Here is a 12,897-nt window from a genome sequence, read left to right as displayed (position 1 = left end):
ACGGAACCGTGATGCCCACCCTCACCCCCAGTGTCCCCTCCACCCCAGCGTCGGTGCCTGAGGCTCTGGGGAGAAAAGGAAAGGCTAGGAATGGTCGATCTCAGTGCAAGAATGTCAAGCTGATGCTGTTGTCTGCGCTTTGTTTGACAGTTTGATTTGACAGTTTGAGAGACACTTCTGAGTATCACTCTTTACCCCGTTGAGATTATGGGGACTCCTGAAGCAGAATTCTGGTATTCAACACCCTGCCCTTACTCAGGGCAACTTCTAATTCTCAGCGCCCCCCGCCCCTTTAAATCTGCATGCTTGTCCCGGACTTCTGACGCCAGCGTCCGGCTCTCAGCTTTGCAGCGGCGGGGCTCCTATACCTACTGACTTCCTTTTCGGCCAGCCACGCACACCCTTGGAAAACTGTCACCTCTGGAAAACCTCCTCAGCTTGCCATGCTCCCTGCCTCCGCAGAGTAAAAGCTGGCGCGTGCACAGGAGGAGGGCTCCGGGAGTCTTCTCCATAAATGCTATTTTTCGCTAAAGTGAAAAGCACCTTTTTGTGAGTGACAGCCTAAGATGGGTTTTTATCAGCGAGACAGTGTGGAGTCGGCTAGCCTTTGGGATAAGGGAATGATGTTGGATGAGATTTGGGTTTAAGACAGGCCTGTGGTTTTGGATTGCCCTCGCAGTCCTTGGACTTGTCCTTAGCCTGAAGAGGGAAGGACGGTTCTCTTGCTGAGCGGGCTTATGGTCCCTCCCAGGGGGCTCCTCCCAGCCTGGGGGCGAGAAGGCGCCCTCTTGTGGCAGAGAAGGGAATGATAAGCCTGTTCCTGTGGAATCTTGACTGGAGAAGCCATAATTGCACCTGTAGTACTTTCCCGCCCTGGCTCCCCGGGGGATTCCGTTCCGTTCAGGGGGAAATCTGGGAATGATTTGGGTTTAACTTAAAATAGACAAAAACTGTTTCAATCGTGTTGCTTCTGTTTAAAGTAAGTCTAGTTTCTGTCCCTGCTTCTCTCCCCCCTTCTCCTGCCTCTCCCACCGCCTGCATTTGCTCCCCTCTGGCTAGGTCCAAGGCAATGGTATGTACTAACTGCACTGCAACGCTTGGTGCTGCTGCACACACCCCTTCTCCTGACAGGAAGAGAAGAGGAGAAATACCGGACCCTGGGCCCCCCCCCCCCCCCCCCCCCCCCCCCGCAGAAATCCCTGGCAGCAGAAAAACCCACCAGCCACCTCCATCCAAGCTCAGGGCTCTCACAGGGGCGGGGCCTCCTCTCCTGCTCAGGGTATTGAAGAGGGACGCTAAGTGCTGATTGGGCCTTTTCACGGTTCCCTCTGCTCCGGGTTCATTGAAATAGTCCTTGCAAATGACCAGCTTCAGCTTGGAAGGGCCTGTGGGGAACCTGGCAGTGCTTGGCCTTTGGCACCAGGTGCAGGGAAGGCAGCAGCACCCACGTAGCTGATCTGTCTTAGAAAGCCCACGGCTCATTCTGATTCTCTGGAGGCCGCTTCAGTTTTTCCGGTCAGAGTGCTGGGAGCTGGCTGGATCTTGCTGGACAAACAAGGAGGACTCTGTGAGTCAGAGGGGAACAGTCTCCTCTCCGGGTCTAGGGTCAGAAAGCCAGGCCCCATCGTGTCCGCGGCCGTCGCTGGGCTCCCTCCAGAGCTGAGCAGGCTCAGACCTCCGGGGCTGGACGAGGGGAAGGAGAGTAGTTGAGGGGTCAGACCTAAAACAGGCTCTGTTCCCCACCTGGTCCCCAGGGTTCCTGTCCGTTCCACAGCCCTGTGGACACAAGGGGACCACTTACTCGTGACGCAAGGAGAGCTTTTCCACCCGTGTGTCACTTTCTTTAGGAAAGTGAACTGTCCTAGCCCCAGCGTTCTCGGGGGTGTGCTTACTGAGCCAGGATTGGGGGGTAAGGGGCTCAGGTCTGGGTCTGGGAAGCAGCACTCAGAACAGGCACCGCTCAGAGCTAGGAACTAGTCCCCCAGGCTGTGCAGGGCCGCTGAGCCCAGCGGTGGGAGCAGCGACCCTGTGGCCTGTTGCCGGGGCGACCCCGAAGCCTGCTCTGCCCTCAGGCTTCCTCCCGGACAGGCTTGAGGTTGTTTCTCCTCTTCTGTTTCTGGTCCCGTGCATGCTGTGTTGTGCGCTCTGCCGTGGTGGTGGGGCCCTGGCCGGGCTAACATGCTGTCTCCCCTGGTCTCTCCCCAGAACACGGCTCTAGATAAGGAGGGTCAGATCTTCTGCAGCAAACACTGTCAGGACAGTGGCCGGCTCGGGATGGAGCCCACCTCTCCGGGTCCTCCCTCCGCCGAGGAGCCCCCTGGGGCCAGCGAGGCTGCCCCGGCCCCTGCCACCCCGGGGTCTCCTGCAGCCCCCTGCCCTCCTGCCTTGGCAGGCCGTGAGCGGGCAGGGACCTGGCGCCGCCACCGTGACTAAGCCCAGCGGACGGGCGGAGCCTTCCTCTGTGGACTGCTGGATGTCCGGCTGCCGGCAGCCAGGACCCGGCCTGGCCTCCGTTCACACTCCGGGCTTGACCCTCCAGATGCTGGGCAATGGCGTATACAGCATCGGCTTTGCTGACAGATACTTGGAGCGGCTTGTTCTAAATGACCAGAGTTTCAGTTCCGTGGACATTTACAGCATCATCCGGAGAATGTGTAACTTTTTTCCCAGGCATTTAATGCATTTTTATAGCAACACTTCAAGATGAACCAAGACCTCTCCATTATTTAAGTAAACTCAGAGTGCTCCTCTTTTTTCTGACAAACTTAGAAACGCATTGTCCCTTGGTGGGTTTTCTGTGAGAGGTGACGTGGTACTCTCCTCTGCTGACAGGGTCGGAGGACAGGCTTTTCCCTGGGAGAAAGGAGCACCTAAGAGGACAGTCTGGTCACTGGACACTGACCCCACTCGGGCTTCCAGAAGGGCTGTCGGGTGCCTGAGAAGCAGCCGCCACCCAGCCTGAGTGAGTCCCGGCTCACTTAAGACGACACTGGGTATTTATTTGTACACAGACCTCAGGGGACGGTCACTTTTTCCCGAGATGTGTGTTTTCCCCCCACCTCTTCCCACATGTGAATTAAAAACGGTCATGAAGTTGTCCTTTGGGCTTTTTATCAAAAGGCCTGGTGCACGCGGCATCGCTGGCGAGGCGGGCCAGCTGCCCGCGGGGCAGGACGAGCTCGGCGTCCCGAGCGGCCACCAGCCTCCTCGCGGCCCCCGCCACTTCCCTGGAGCCAAGCGGCAGCCAAGGGGACGCCCAGGCACAGGCAGGACCGGACTGGACCGGGCGGAAGGCGCTCCACAGACCCTCTCTGTTCTTGGCCTTCGGAAGGCTGCTGGCAGTCTTTCCTGTGTCCCACCGCCCTGCTGGTTTTAGTCACTGTACATAATCAAGTGTATTGGTTTCACCTGCTCCTCTTTGACACTGGCTGGCCCCGTAGTTCCTTTGCATTGTTGGATTTTTGCCCCCGAGTGTACCCTAACCTGCAATAAACTCTCCCTGGAGAAAAAGGGACTGGGCGGGCAGAGGTTTCTGTGCTGTCGTTTCGCTGGACGAGTAGCGACCCAAGGCCGGGTTTCGGCAGGGGCTGGTGTCTGTTTTCGTGACGTTGTGGGGCCGTGAGGGGGTGAGAGAACGACGCCTCGGGGAGGTGTGTCTTGGGTGCAGCTGATCTGCTTGCAGGCGCTGACACTCGCACAGCAGAAGCTCCAGAGTAAGCGGGTCATCGGCACACGGCAGAGGAAGCTTGCGGGACCAACAGCAGGAAGGTGAGGCTTTATACGAAAGGGGGAGTCAGGGCAATGTCCCCTTGTCTGTCTGTCTCCCTCTGAGATGGTGCCGTCTCCTGTCTCTGCATTTTGACTCTTGCTTTCTGTTCCCTTGTGACACCTGATTGCCCACCGCTCCAGCCACAGGGGCCGCCCCTGCCCCCACTCCTCAGGGCTGCACTGGGCCAGAGCCGTCCACATCACTCTGGATCAGGGGTCCCCAAACTATGGCCCACGGGCCGCATGCGGCCCCCTGAGGCCATTTATCCAGCCCCCGCCGCACTTCCGGAAGGGGCACCTCTTTCATTTGTGGTCAGTGAGAGGAGCATAGTTCCCATTGAAATACTGGTCAGTTTGCTGATTTAAATTTACTTGTTCTTTATTTTAAATATTGTATTTGTTTCCGTTTTGCTTTTTTACTTTAAGATATGTGCAGTGTGCATAGGGATTTGTTCATAGTTTTTTTTTTGTTTGTTTTGTTTTTGTTTTTTTTTTTGCATTTTTCTGAAGCTGGAAACAGGGAGAGACAGTCAGACAGACTCCCGCATGCGCCCGACCGGGATCCACCCGGCACGCCCACCAGGGGGCGACGCTCTGCCCACCAGGGGACGATACTCTGCCCATCCTGGGCGTCGCCATGTTGCGACCAGAGCCACTCTAGCGCCTGGGGCAGAGGCCACAGAGCCATCCCCAGCGCCCGGGCCATCTTTGCTCCAATGGAGCCTTGGCTGCGGGAGGGGAAGAGAGAGACAGAGAGGAAGGCGCGGCGGAGGGGTGGAGAAGCAAATGGGCGCTTCTCCTATGTGCCCTGGCCGGGAATCGAACCCGGGTCCTCCGCACGCTAGGCCGACGCTCTACCGCTGAGCCAACCGGTATAGTTTTTTTTATAGTCCGGCCCTCCAACGGTCTGAGGGACAGTGAACTGGCCCCCTGTGTAAAAAGTTTGGGGACCCCTGCTGTGGATCCTTATTCCGCTTGCTGCAAGGTGAGGTGACCAGGCGAGGGCGTGTCTCCAGGCCTGTGCTGAGCCTGGATCTGAAGGCTGGTTACCACCCCCAGATGGGCTTCCTGCCCCCGTGGCCGCGGGCGGAGGCTTTGGGAGGAGGCCGTCTCCCAAAGGCTCCAGAGCGTCATGCTCATCTCCCCACACTGACCAGCAGCAGAGCAAAGTTGGCATCGGGCTTCTGCTAATGGAAGACGTGCTGTGGAGGGAGGAGCAGGAAAGTGGAAACGGTGATGGGACCAGGCCCCTGGCATGGACCAGGACCTGCCTGAAACGGGACCCTGACCCTTGAACTGTGAGGTTCAAAGACATCTGCTAAGGACGTAGGAAACTTGGTGGCCAGGGCTGCTGGTGCCAGTCGCTGGTGCAGGAAGGAGCTCTTCCCGCCCATGCCCCGCCCTCGCGCCCGGTAGGGGAGCTTGTCTCTCCCCACGGGAACACAGGGAGCAGGCGGATTGAACGCATTGGCAGCACTTCCCAGAATGTTTTCCTGGGTAAAAGGGTGACGTGGGAAGTAGGAGATGATGAAGACAGTCTGAGCCGTGAGCCGCACTGAGAGAAGGCTGACTGGAGAGGCCGTGTCAGAGAAGGATTTCAGGAGCAGTATGCTGTCCCGTGGACAAGCAGTAGGGCCACGTGACTGAGCGTGTTCTGATACCAGATTTTTTTTTTTAAAAAAGAGGAACAGATGAAGTTACTAGTATAGTCTATTATTATTTCATGCAATATACCAAAGTATATCCAGAGTATGATTTCACCATTTCATCAGCACAAAAAATCATTGGGTTATGTTACATTCTTTTGCACTGAGTCTTGGACATCGGTGTATGCATCCACGTCTCCACGTGGACCGGGCACGTCCAGGTCCTGGCACCACCTGTGGCCACGCAGCCGCACTGGGCAGAGCAGACCTGCAGGCCCTCCGCCCGGGCTCTCCGCACTCGGCTCTTGCTTTGTGTTCAGCGTCTGGTGTGAAGGGGGAGGTAGGAAGAAGGCTGCCCCATCGTTTTACAGGGGAGAAGCTGTTTTTGAATGACCTCGGTGGCTTTGCACACTGGTGCACAGCTGGGGCGTGAGAGCAGAGGGTGACGCCCTCCAGTTGGATGACAGAACTGCCCGAGGCCTGGGTGGGCCCCGTGCCTGTGCAGAGTCCTGGGAGTGGAGAGTGTCAGCAGTTCCCGTTTCCTTATGTGCCACCAGAGCCGCATCAACGTTAGCATCATCCTCAGCTGCACCGCAAGAAGTGTGTGCAGATCGCGGGCAGGGTGAGCCCAGCCCTCCGGGTGTGGAGTTCCGTGCCGGGGGCCCCAGAGGGGTGTCGCCCACAGGGCAATCAGCGTGGTGAGGGGTGCGGGCAGGGCCCTGGCAGCCGAGGACGGGCAAGGCGCTGGGGGAGCGAGGGCCGTGTCTGCTGGGTGTCTGGCTGTACAGGGCGGTTCTGCAGCAGGGGTGCGGACTGCTCTTAGCTGCTCTGCATGGTGGCCCGAGGTCAGCAGGTGGGAGTCACGAAGGGTCAGCTGTGAATGCCAAATCCGAGTGAGAGTCTAATCACGGCCACTCCAGCGACGGAGTCGGCGGCTTTTTTAGGGAGTGATCATCCAGTTCTTGGAAATGCCGTGATGCCAAATGGTTACCAAAGTTACAAACGTTTTCCATTTACAGAGTAGCCATCCTCCTGTCTCATTGGGCTGCGGTGCCCGAGAGCTGCTGATGTGCCCGTCATGACAAGCAGAAACTCAGAAGGGCCGCAGCTCACCCAGACTCCCAGGGCAGCTGTCCTGCGGGCCAGGCTGGCCCTCCAGGTGGACACAGGGGCTCTGGAGGGTTCGTTTCTGTTGGAAGGCAGTGGTGGGATGGGGTGGGGAACAACCTGGCCAAGTGGTAGAAAACAGGCGGCCATGAGGGGAGTGGAGCAGGGGCGTGTGAGTTCCGTTAGGGGAAGAGAGGGAGGAAGTAGTTTCTCGGGAGGGAAGCTGATGTGTCCAACTTCGGCAGGTCTTGCCCAGTGGGGTTTAAGGAGCTGGCTGATGAAACCTGCAGCCTTGAGCTCGAAGGCAGTTAGCTGTGGGAGGAGTTCTACCACTGAATGGCTGAGCAGACAGAGGGGTGTATTAGGTTCAGCAGTAGTCCTTTGCAACAGACCTCCCCCTTCCAGAACATAAGCCCTCTCGTTCTGGACGGAGATGGTTTCAACCTGGCCGGTTGGGCAAGTTGTGAGGACCAGACACCTGTCTGTGCTGAGGCTGAAGTTGGGTCTGGAGAACGTCTTTCAAATTCTCCCAAGTCCAACACTGCCAGGTGGCAGCCACTTCCTGCCAGGTGGGAGGAAATAACAAGCCTGCTCAGCCCCCCCCCCCCCATACTGGTTCTGGCAAGAAGAACATTCCTGAACATGGAAGCAGAAAAATAATTAGTGTTTCCGGCATGTGACTTCCGAGGTCCCGAGGAGCCCCGTGTCTCGTCTCGGGAACAGCGCTCGCTCGAGTCCAAGCTCCTGTGGGAGTTGTTAGGCAGAAAAACGCACTGTCCCTTGGGGTGAGCAATCTGCATTCACAGTGAGGGCTGGCAGTAACATTCAGTGTCCTTAACAGTGGCCTGGAGGTTGTCAAATAACAACTGGGTGATTTTGGAGGACCCAAGAAATGCATCATGGACTTCGCTTTCCCAGCTCGTGTAAGAAAATCCAAAGATGTTTCTCCTACTTAGCTGAAAGGAGACAGGAGAGATTTTTTTTTTTTTTTCATTTTTCCAAATCTGGAAATGGGGAAGCAGTCAGACAGACTCCCGCATGCGCCCGACTGGGATCCACCCGGCACGCCCACCAGGGGGCGATGCTCTGCCCCTCTGGGGCGTCGCTCTGTTGCATCCAGAGCCATTCTAGCGCCTGAGGCAGAGGCCACAGAGCCATCCCCAGTGCCCGGGCCATCTTTGCTCCATTGGAGCCTCGGCTGCGGGAGGGGAAGAGAGAGACAGAGAGGAAGGAGAGGGGGAGGGGTGGAGAAGCAGATGGGCGCTTCTCCTGTGTGCCCTGGCCAGGAATCGAACCCGGGACTCCTGCACGCCAGGCCGATGTTCTACCACTGAGCCAACCTGCCAGGGCCAGGAGAGAATATTTTTAAATTTAAATTTGTTTTATTGAGGCCTGACCTGTGGTGGCGCAGTGGGATAAAGCGTTGACCTGGAACACTGAGGTCACCGGTTCAAAACCTTGGGCTTGCCTGGTCAAGGCACATATGGGAGTTGATGCTTCCTGCTCCTCCCCCTTCTCTGTCTCTCTCTCTCACTCCTCTCTCTCTCTAAAAAAATCAATAAATAAAATATTAAAAAAAAAAAGACGTTAAATTTGTTTTATTGATTTGTTGTTTAAGGTCTTGCCCTTCCTCTTTATGGTTGAGACCCTGTGAAACCCCCAGCCTGCCCTGCAGAGATAACTTTGGGTGCCTCCACCTGATGCTACCAGAAGGGCAGCAGCCAGCGATGCCTGGCTCTGCTGGTTGAAGTAGGAGCCGGCAGGTCATGGGGAGAGGTGCTGCTCCGAGACCTAGAACACACAGCAGGAACCGGCCAAGCTTCGCCACCACGCTTGGTGGGGGGAGCCTTCCAACGGCTCACGTGTGCTTCGTGCAGAGGAAGCGCGTCGTCAGTGTGCTGTGTCCCTCGGCGGTGACGGAGCACGGGGCAGGGCCCACGCAGCAGAAGGGACCAAACCAGGCCCGGGGGCTGTAGGCAGGAGCTCTTGAAATCACAGCCAGTGAAAATGTACTGCAAACCTCTCCCCTCAGATTCCCGTCTGGGTAGCTCAGTTCTGTTGTTGGCTCTTTTTTTTTTTTTTTTTTTTTTTAATTTTAAATTTATTTTTATTGAATTTATCGGGATGACTTTGGTTAATAAAATTATACAGGTGTCAGGTGTACATTCTATAATGTGTGTTCACCACCCTAAGTCAAGTCTTCTTCCATCATCATTTCTCTCTTCTCCCTCCCCCACTGCTCTCTCCCTCTGGTGATCCCCACACTGTTGTCTGTTCTATGAGTTTGTTTTTCTTAATCCCTTCACTTTTTTCACCCAGCCCTCAAACCCCCTCCCCTCTGACAGCTGTCTGCCTGATTTGTATATTTATGAATCATTTCTATTTTGTTTGTTAGTTTGTCAATATTTTGTTCATTAGATTCCACATATAAGTGAAATCATATGGTATTTGTCCTTCTCTGATTGGCTTATTTCACTTAGCATAATACTCTCCAGGTCCATTTATGCTATCTCAAAAGGTAAGATTTTTGTCTCTTTTTTACAGCTAAGTAGTATTCCATTGTGTATATGTACCACAGGTGGTCATCTGGACTGCTTCCAAGTCTTGGCTATTGTAAATAACACTGCCATGAACATAGCAGTGCATATATTCTTTTAAATTAGTGCTTCAGGTTGTTTTTTTTTTTTTTTTTTTTAATTTTATTTTTTTAATGGGGTGACATCAATAAATCAGGATACATATATTCAAAGATAACAAGACCAGGGTATCTTGTCGTTCAATTATGATGCATACCCGTCACCCAAAGTCAGATTGTCCTCTGTCACCTTCTATCTTGTTTTCTTTGTGCCCCTCCCCCTCCCCCTTTCCCTCTCCCATTCCTCCCTCCCCCCCCCCCGTAACCACCACACTCTTATCAATGTCTCTTAGTTTCACTTTTATGTCCCACCTACGTATGGAATAATGCAGTTCCTGGTTTTTTCTGATTTACTTATTACTTATTTCGCTTCGTATCATGTTATCTAGATCCCACCATTTTGCTGTAAATGTTCCGATGTCATCATTTCTTATGGCTGAGTAGTATTCCATAGTGTATATGTGCCACATCTTCTTTATCCAGTCTTCTATTGACGGGCTTTTTGGTTGTTTCCATGTCCTGGCCACTGTGAACAATGCTGCAATAAACATGGGGCTGCATGTGTCTTTACGTATCAATGTTTCTGAGGTTTTGGGGTATATACCCAGTAGAGGGATTGCTGGGTCATAAGGTAGTTCTATTTTCAGTTTTTTGAGGAACCACCATACTTTCTTCCATAATGGTTGTACTACTTTACATTCCCACCAACAGTGTATGAGGGTTCCTTTTTCTCCACAGCCTCTCCAACATTTGCTATTACCTGTCTTGCTAATAATAGCTAATCGAACAGGTGTGAGGTGGTATCTCATTGCTGTTTTGATTTGCATTTCTCTAATAGCTAAAGAAGATGAGCATCTTTTCATATATCTGTTGGCCATTTGTATTTCTTCCTGGGAGAAGTGTCTGTTCATATCCTCTTCCCATTTTTTTATGGGATTGTTTGTTTGTTTGTTGTTGAGTTTTATGAGTTCTTTGTATATTTTGGATATTAGGCCCTTATCTGAGCTGTTGTTTGAAAATATCATTTCCCATTTAGTTGGCTTTCTGTTTATTTTATCAGTTTCTCTTGCTGAGCAAAATCTTCTTAGTCTGATGTAGTCCCATTCATTAATTTTTGCCTTCACTTCTCTTGCCATTGGAGTCAAATTCATAAAATGTTCTTTAAAACCCAGGTCCATGAGTTGAGTACCTATGTCTTCTTCTATGTACTTAATTGTTTCAGGTCTTATGTTTAGATCTTTGATCCATTTTGAGTTAATTTTAGTACAGGGGGACAAACTGTAGTCCAGTTTCATTCTTTTGCATGTGGCTTTCCAGTTTTCCCAGCACCATTTATTGAAGAGGCTTTCTTTTCTCCATTGTGTGTTGTTGGCCCCTTTAGCAAAAATTATTTGACTATATATATGTGGTTTTATTTCTGGACTTTCTATTCTGTTCCATTGGTCTGAGTGTCTATTTTTCCGCCAATACCATGCTGTTTTGATTGTCGTGGCCCTATAATAGAGTTTGAAGTCAGGTATTGTAATGCCCCCAGCTTCATTCTTTTTCTTTAGGATTGCTTTGGCTATTCGGGGTTTTTTATAGTTCCATATAAATCTGATGATTTTTTGCTCTATTTCTTTAAAAAACGTCATTGGAAGTTAGATGGGAATTGCATTGAATTTGTATATTGCTTTGGGTAATATAGCCATCTTGATTATATTTATTCTTCCTAGCCAAGAACAAGGTATATTCTTCCATCTCATTATATCTTTTACAATTTCCCTTAACAATGGTTTATAGTTTTCATTATATAAGTCCTTTACATTCTTTGTTATGTTTATTCCTAAGTATTTTATTTTTTTTGTTGCAATCGTGAAGGGGATTATTCTTTTGAGTTCCTTCTCAGTTGTTTCATTGTTGGCATATAGAAAGGCTATTGACTTCTGAATGTTAATTTTGTATCCTGCGACCTTACTGTATTGGCTTATTGTTTCTAGTAGTCTTTTTGTGGATTCTTTGGGGTTTTCGATGTATAGGATCATATCATCTGCAAAAAGTGATACCTTTACTTCTTCTTTTCTGATATGGATGCCTTTTATTTCTTTGTCTTGTCTGATTGCTGTGGCGAGAACCTCTAGTACCACATTAAATAAGAGTGGAGAGAGTGGACAACCCTGTCTTGTTCCTGATTTAAGGGGGAAAGCCTTCAGTTTAGTGCCATTTAATATGATGTTAGCTGATGGTTTATCATATATGGCCTTTATCATGTTGAGATATTTTCCTTCTATACCCATTTTGTTGAGAGTCTTAAACATAAAATTGTGTTGTATTTTATCGAAAGCCTTTTCTGCATCTATTGATAAGATCATGTGGTTTTTGTTCTTTGTTTTGTTGATATGGTGTATTACGTTAACCGTTTTACGTATGTTGAACCATCCTTGAGATTCTGGGATGAATCCCACTTGATCATGATGTATTATTTTTTTAATATGTTGTTGTATTCGATTTGCTAGTATTTTGTTTAGTATTTTAGCATCTGTATTCATTAGAGATATTGGTCTGTAGTTTTCTTTTTTTGTGCCATCCTTGCCTGGTTTTGGTATGAGGGTTATGTTGGCCTCCTAAAATGTGTTTGGAAGTATTGCTTCTTCTTCAATTTTTTGGAAGACTTTGAGTAGAATAGGAACCAAGTCTTCTTTGAATGTTTGATAAAATTCGCTGGTATAGCCGTCAGGGCCTGGACTTTTATTTTTGGGGAGGTTTTTAATGGTTTTTTCTATTTCTTCTCTACTGATAGGTCTGTTTAGGGTTTCTGCTTCTTCTTGACTCAGTCTAGGAAGGTTGTATTGTTCTAGGAATTTATCCATTTCTTCTAGGTTGTTGAATTTAGTGGCATAAAGTTTTTCATAGTATTCTACAATAATTCTTTGTATATCTACGGTGTCCGTGGTGATTTCTCCTCTTTCATTTTGGATTTTGTTTATATGAGTTCTTTCTCTTTTTTCCTTGGTAAATCTTGCCAAGGGTTTGTCAATTTTGTTGATCTTTTCAAAGAACCAGCTCCTTGTTCTATTAATTTTTTCTATAGTTTTTCTGTTCTCTAATTCATTTATTTCTGCTCTGATTTTTATTATCTCCTTTCTTCGGCTGCTTTTGGGTTGTCTTTGTTCTTCTTTTTCTAGTTCCTTAAGGTGGGAAGTTAAGTGGTTCACTTGGGCTCTCTCTTGTTTGTTCATATATGCCTGAAGTGATATGAACTTCCCTCTTATCACTGCTTTTGCTGCATCCCATAGATTCTGATATGTCGTATTGTCATTTTTATTAGTCTGTATAAATCTTTTGATCTCTGCACTTATTTCTTTGACCCATTCATTTTTTAAAAGTATGTTGTTTAGTTTCCACATTTTTGTGGGATTTTTTCCCTCTTTTTTGCAGTTGAATTCTAGTTTCAAGGCTTTATGATCAGAAAATATGCTTGGTACAACTTCAATTTTTCTGAATTTGCTGATGTTGTTTTTGTGGCCCAACATATGGTCAATTCTTGAGAATGATCCATGTACACTGGAGAAAAATGTATACTCAGTCACTTTGGGATGAAATGTCCTGTAGATGTCTATCATATCCAGGTGCTCTAGTGTTTTGTTTAAGGCCACTATGTCTTTGTTGATTCTCTGTTTGGATGACCGATCTAGAGCCGTCAGCGGTGTATTGAGGTCTCCAAGTATGATTGTATTTTTGTCCGTTTTTGTTTTAAGGTCA

The 12,897-nt window shown here is 49.9% G+C and overlaps 1 protein-coding gene across 9 annotated transcripts in view; it reads left to right on the top strand.

The window, feature by feature from the left end:
• DCLK2 (doublecortin like kinase 2) overlaps positions 1–3,097 on the top strand; it is a 144,975-nt gene extending 141,878 nt beyond the window's left edge. For 4 of the 9 annotated variants that reach the window (XM_066281068.1, XM_066281061.1, XM_066281055.1 and 1 more), the window contains one exon: positions 2,206–3,097. In XM_066281068.1, coding sequence (XP_066137165.1) covers positions 2,206–2,433 — 228 coding nt within the window. In that variant the 3' untranslated portion in view covers positions 2,434–3,097. Of the gene's footprint in view, positions 1–150; positions 1,149–2,205 lie in introns of those variants that run through there. The other 5 variants (XM_066281102.1, XM_066281086.1, XR_010731978.1 and 2 more) reach the window with 4 other exon arrangements.
• The last annotated feature ends 9,800 nt before the right edge of the window (positions 3,098–12,897 follow it).

The sequence above is a fragment of the Saccopteryx bilineata genome, chromosome 1 (assembly GCF_036850765.1).
Source record: "Saccopteryx bilineata isolate mSacBil1 chromosome 1, mSacBil1_pri_phased_curated, whole genome shotgun sequence".
Taxonomy (NCBI): Eukaryota; Metazoa; Chordata; class Mammalia; order Chiroptera; family Emballonuridae; genus Saccopteryx; species Saccopteryx bilineata.
This window is presented reverse-complemented; position numbering and strand designations above follow the sequence as displayed.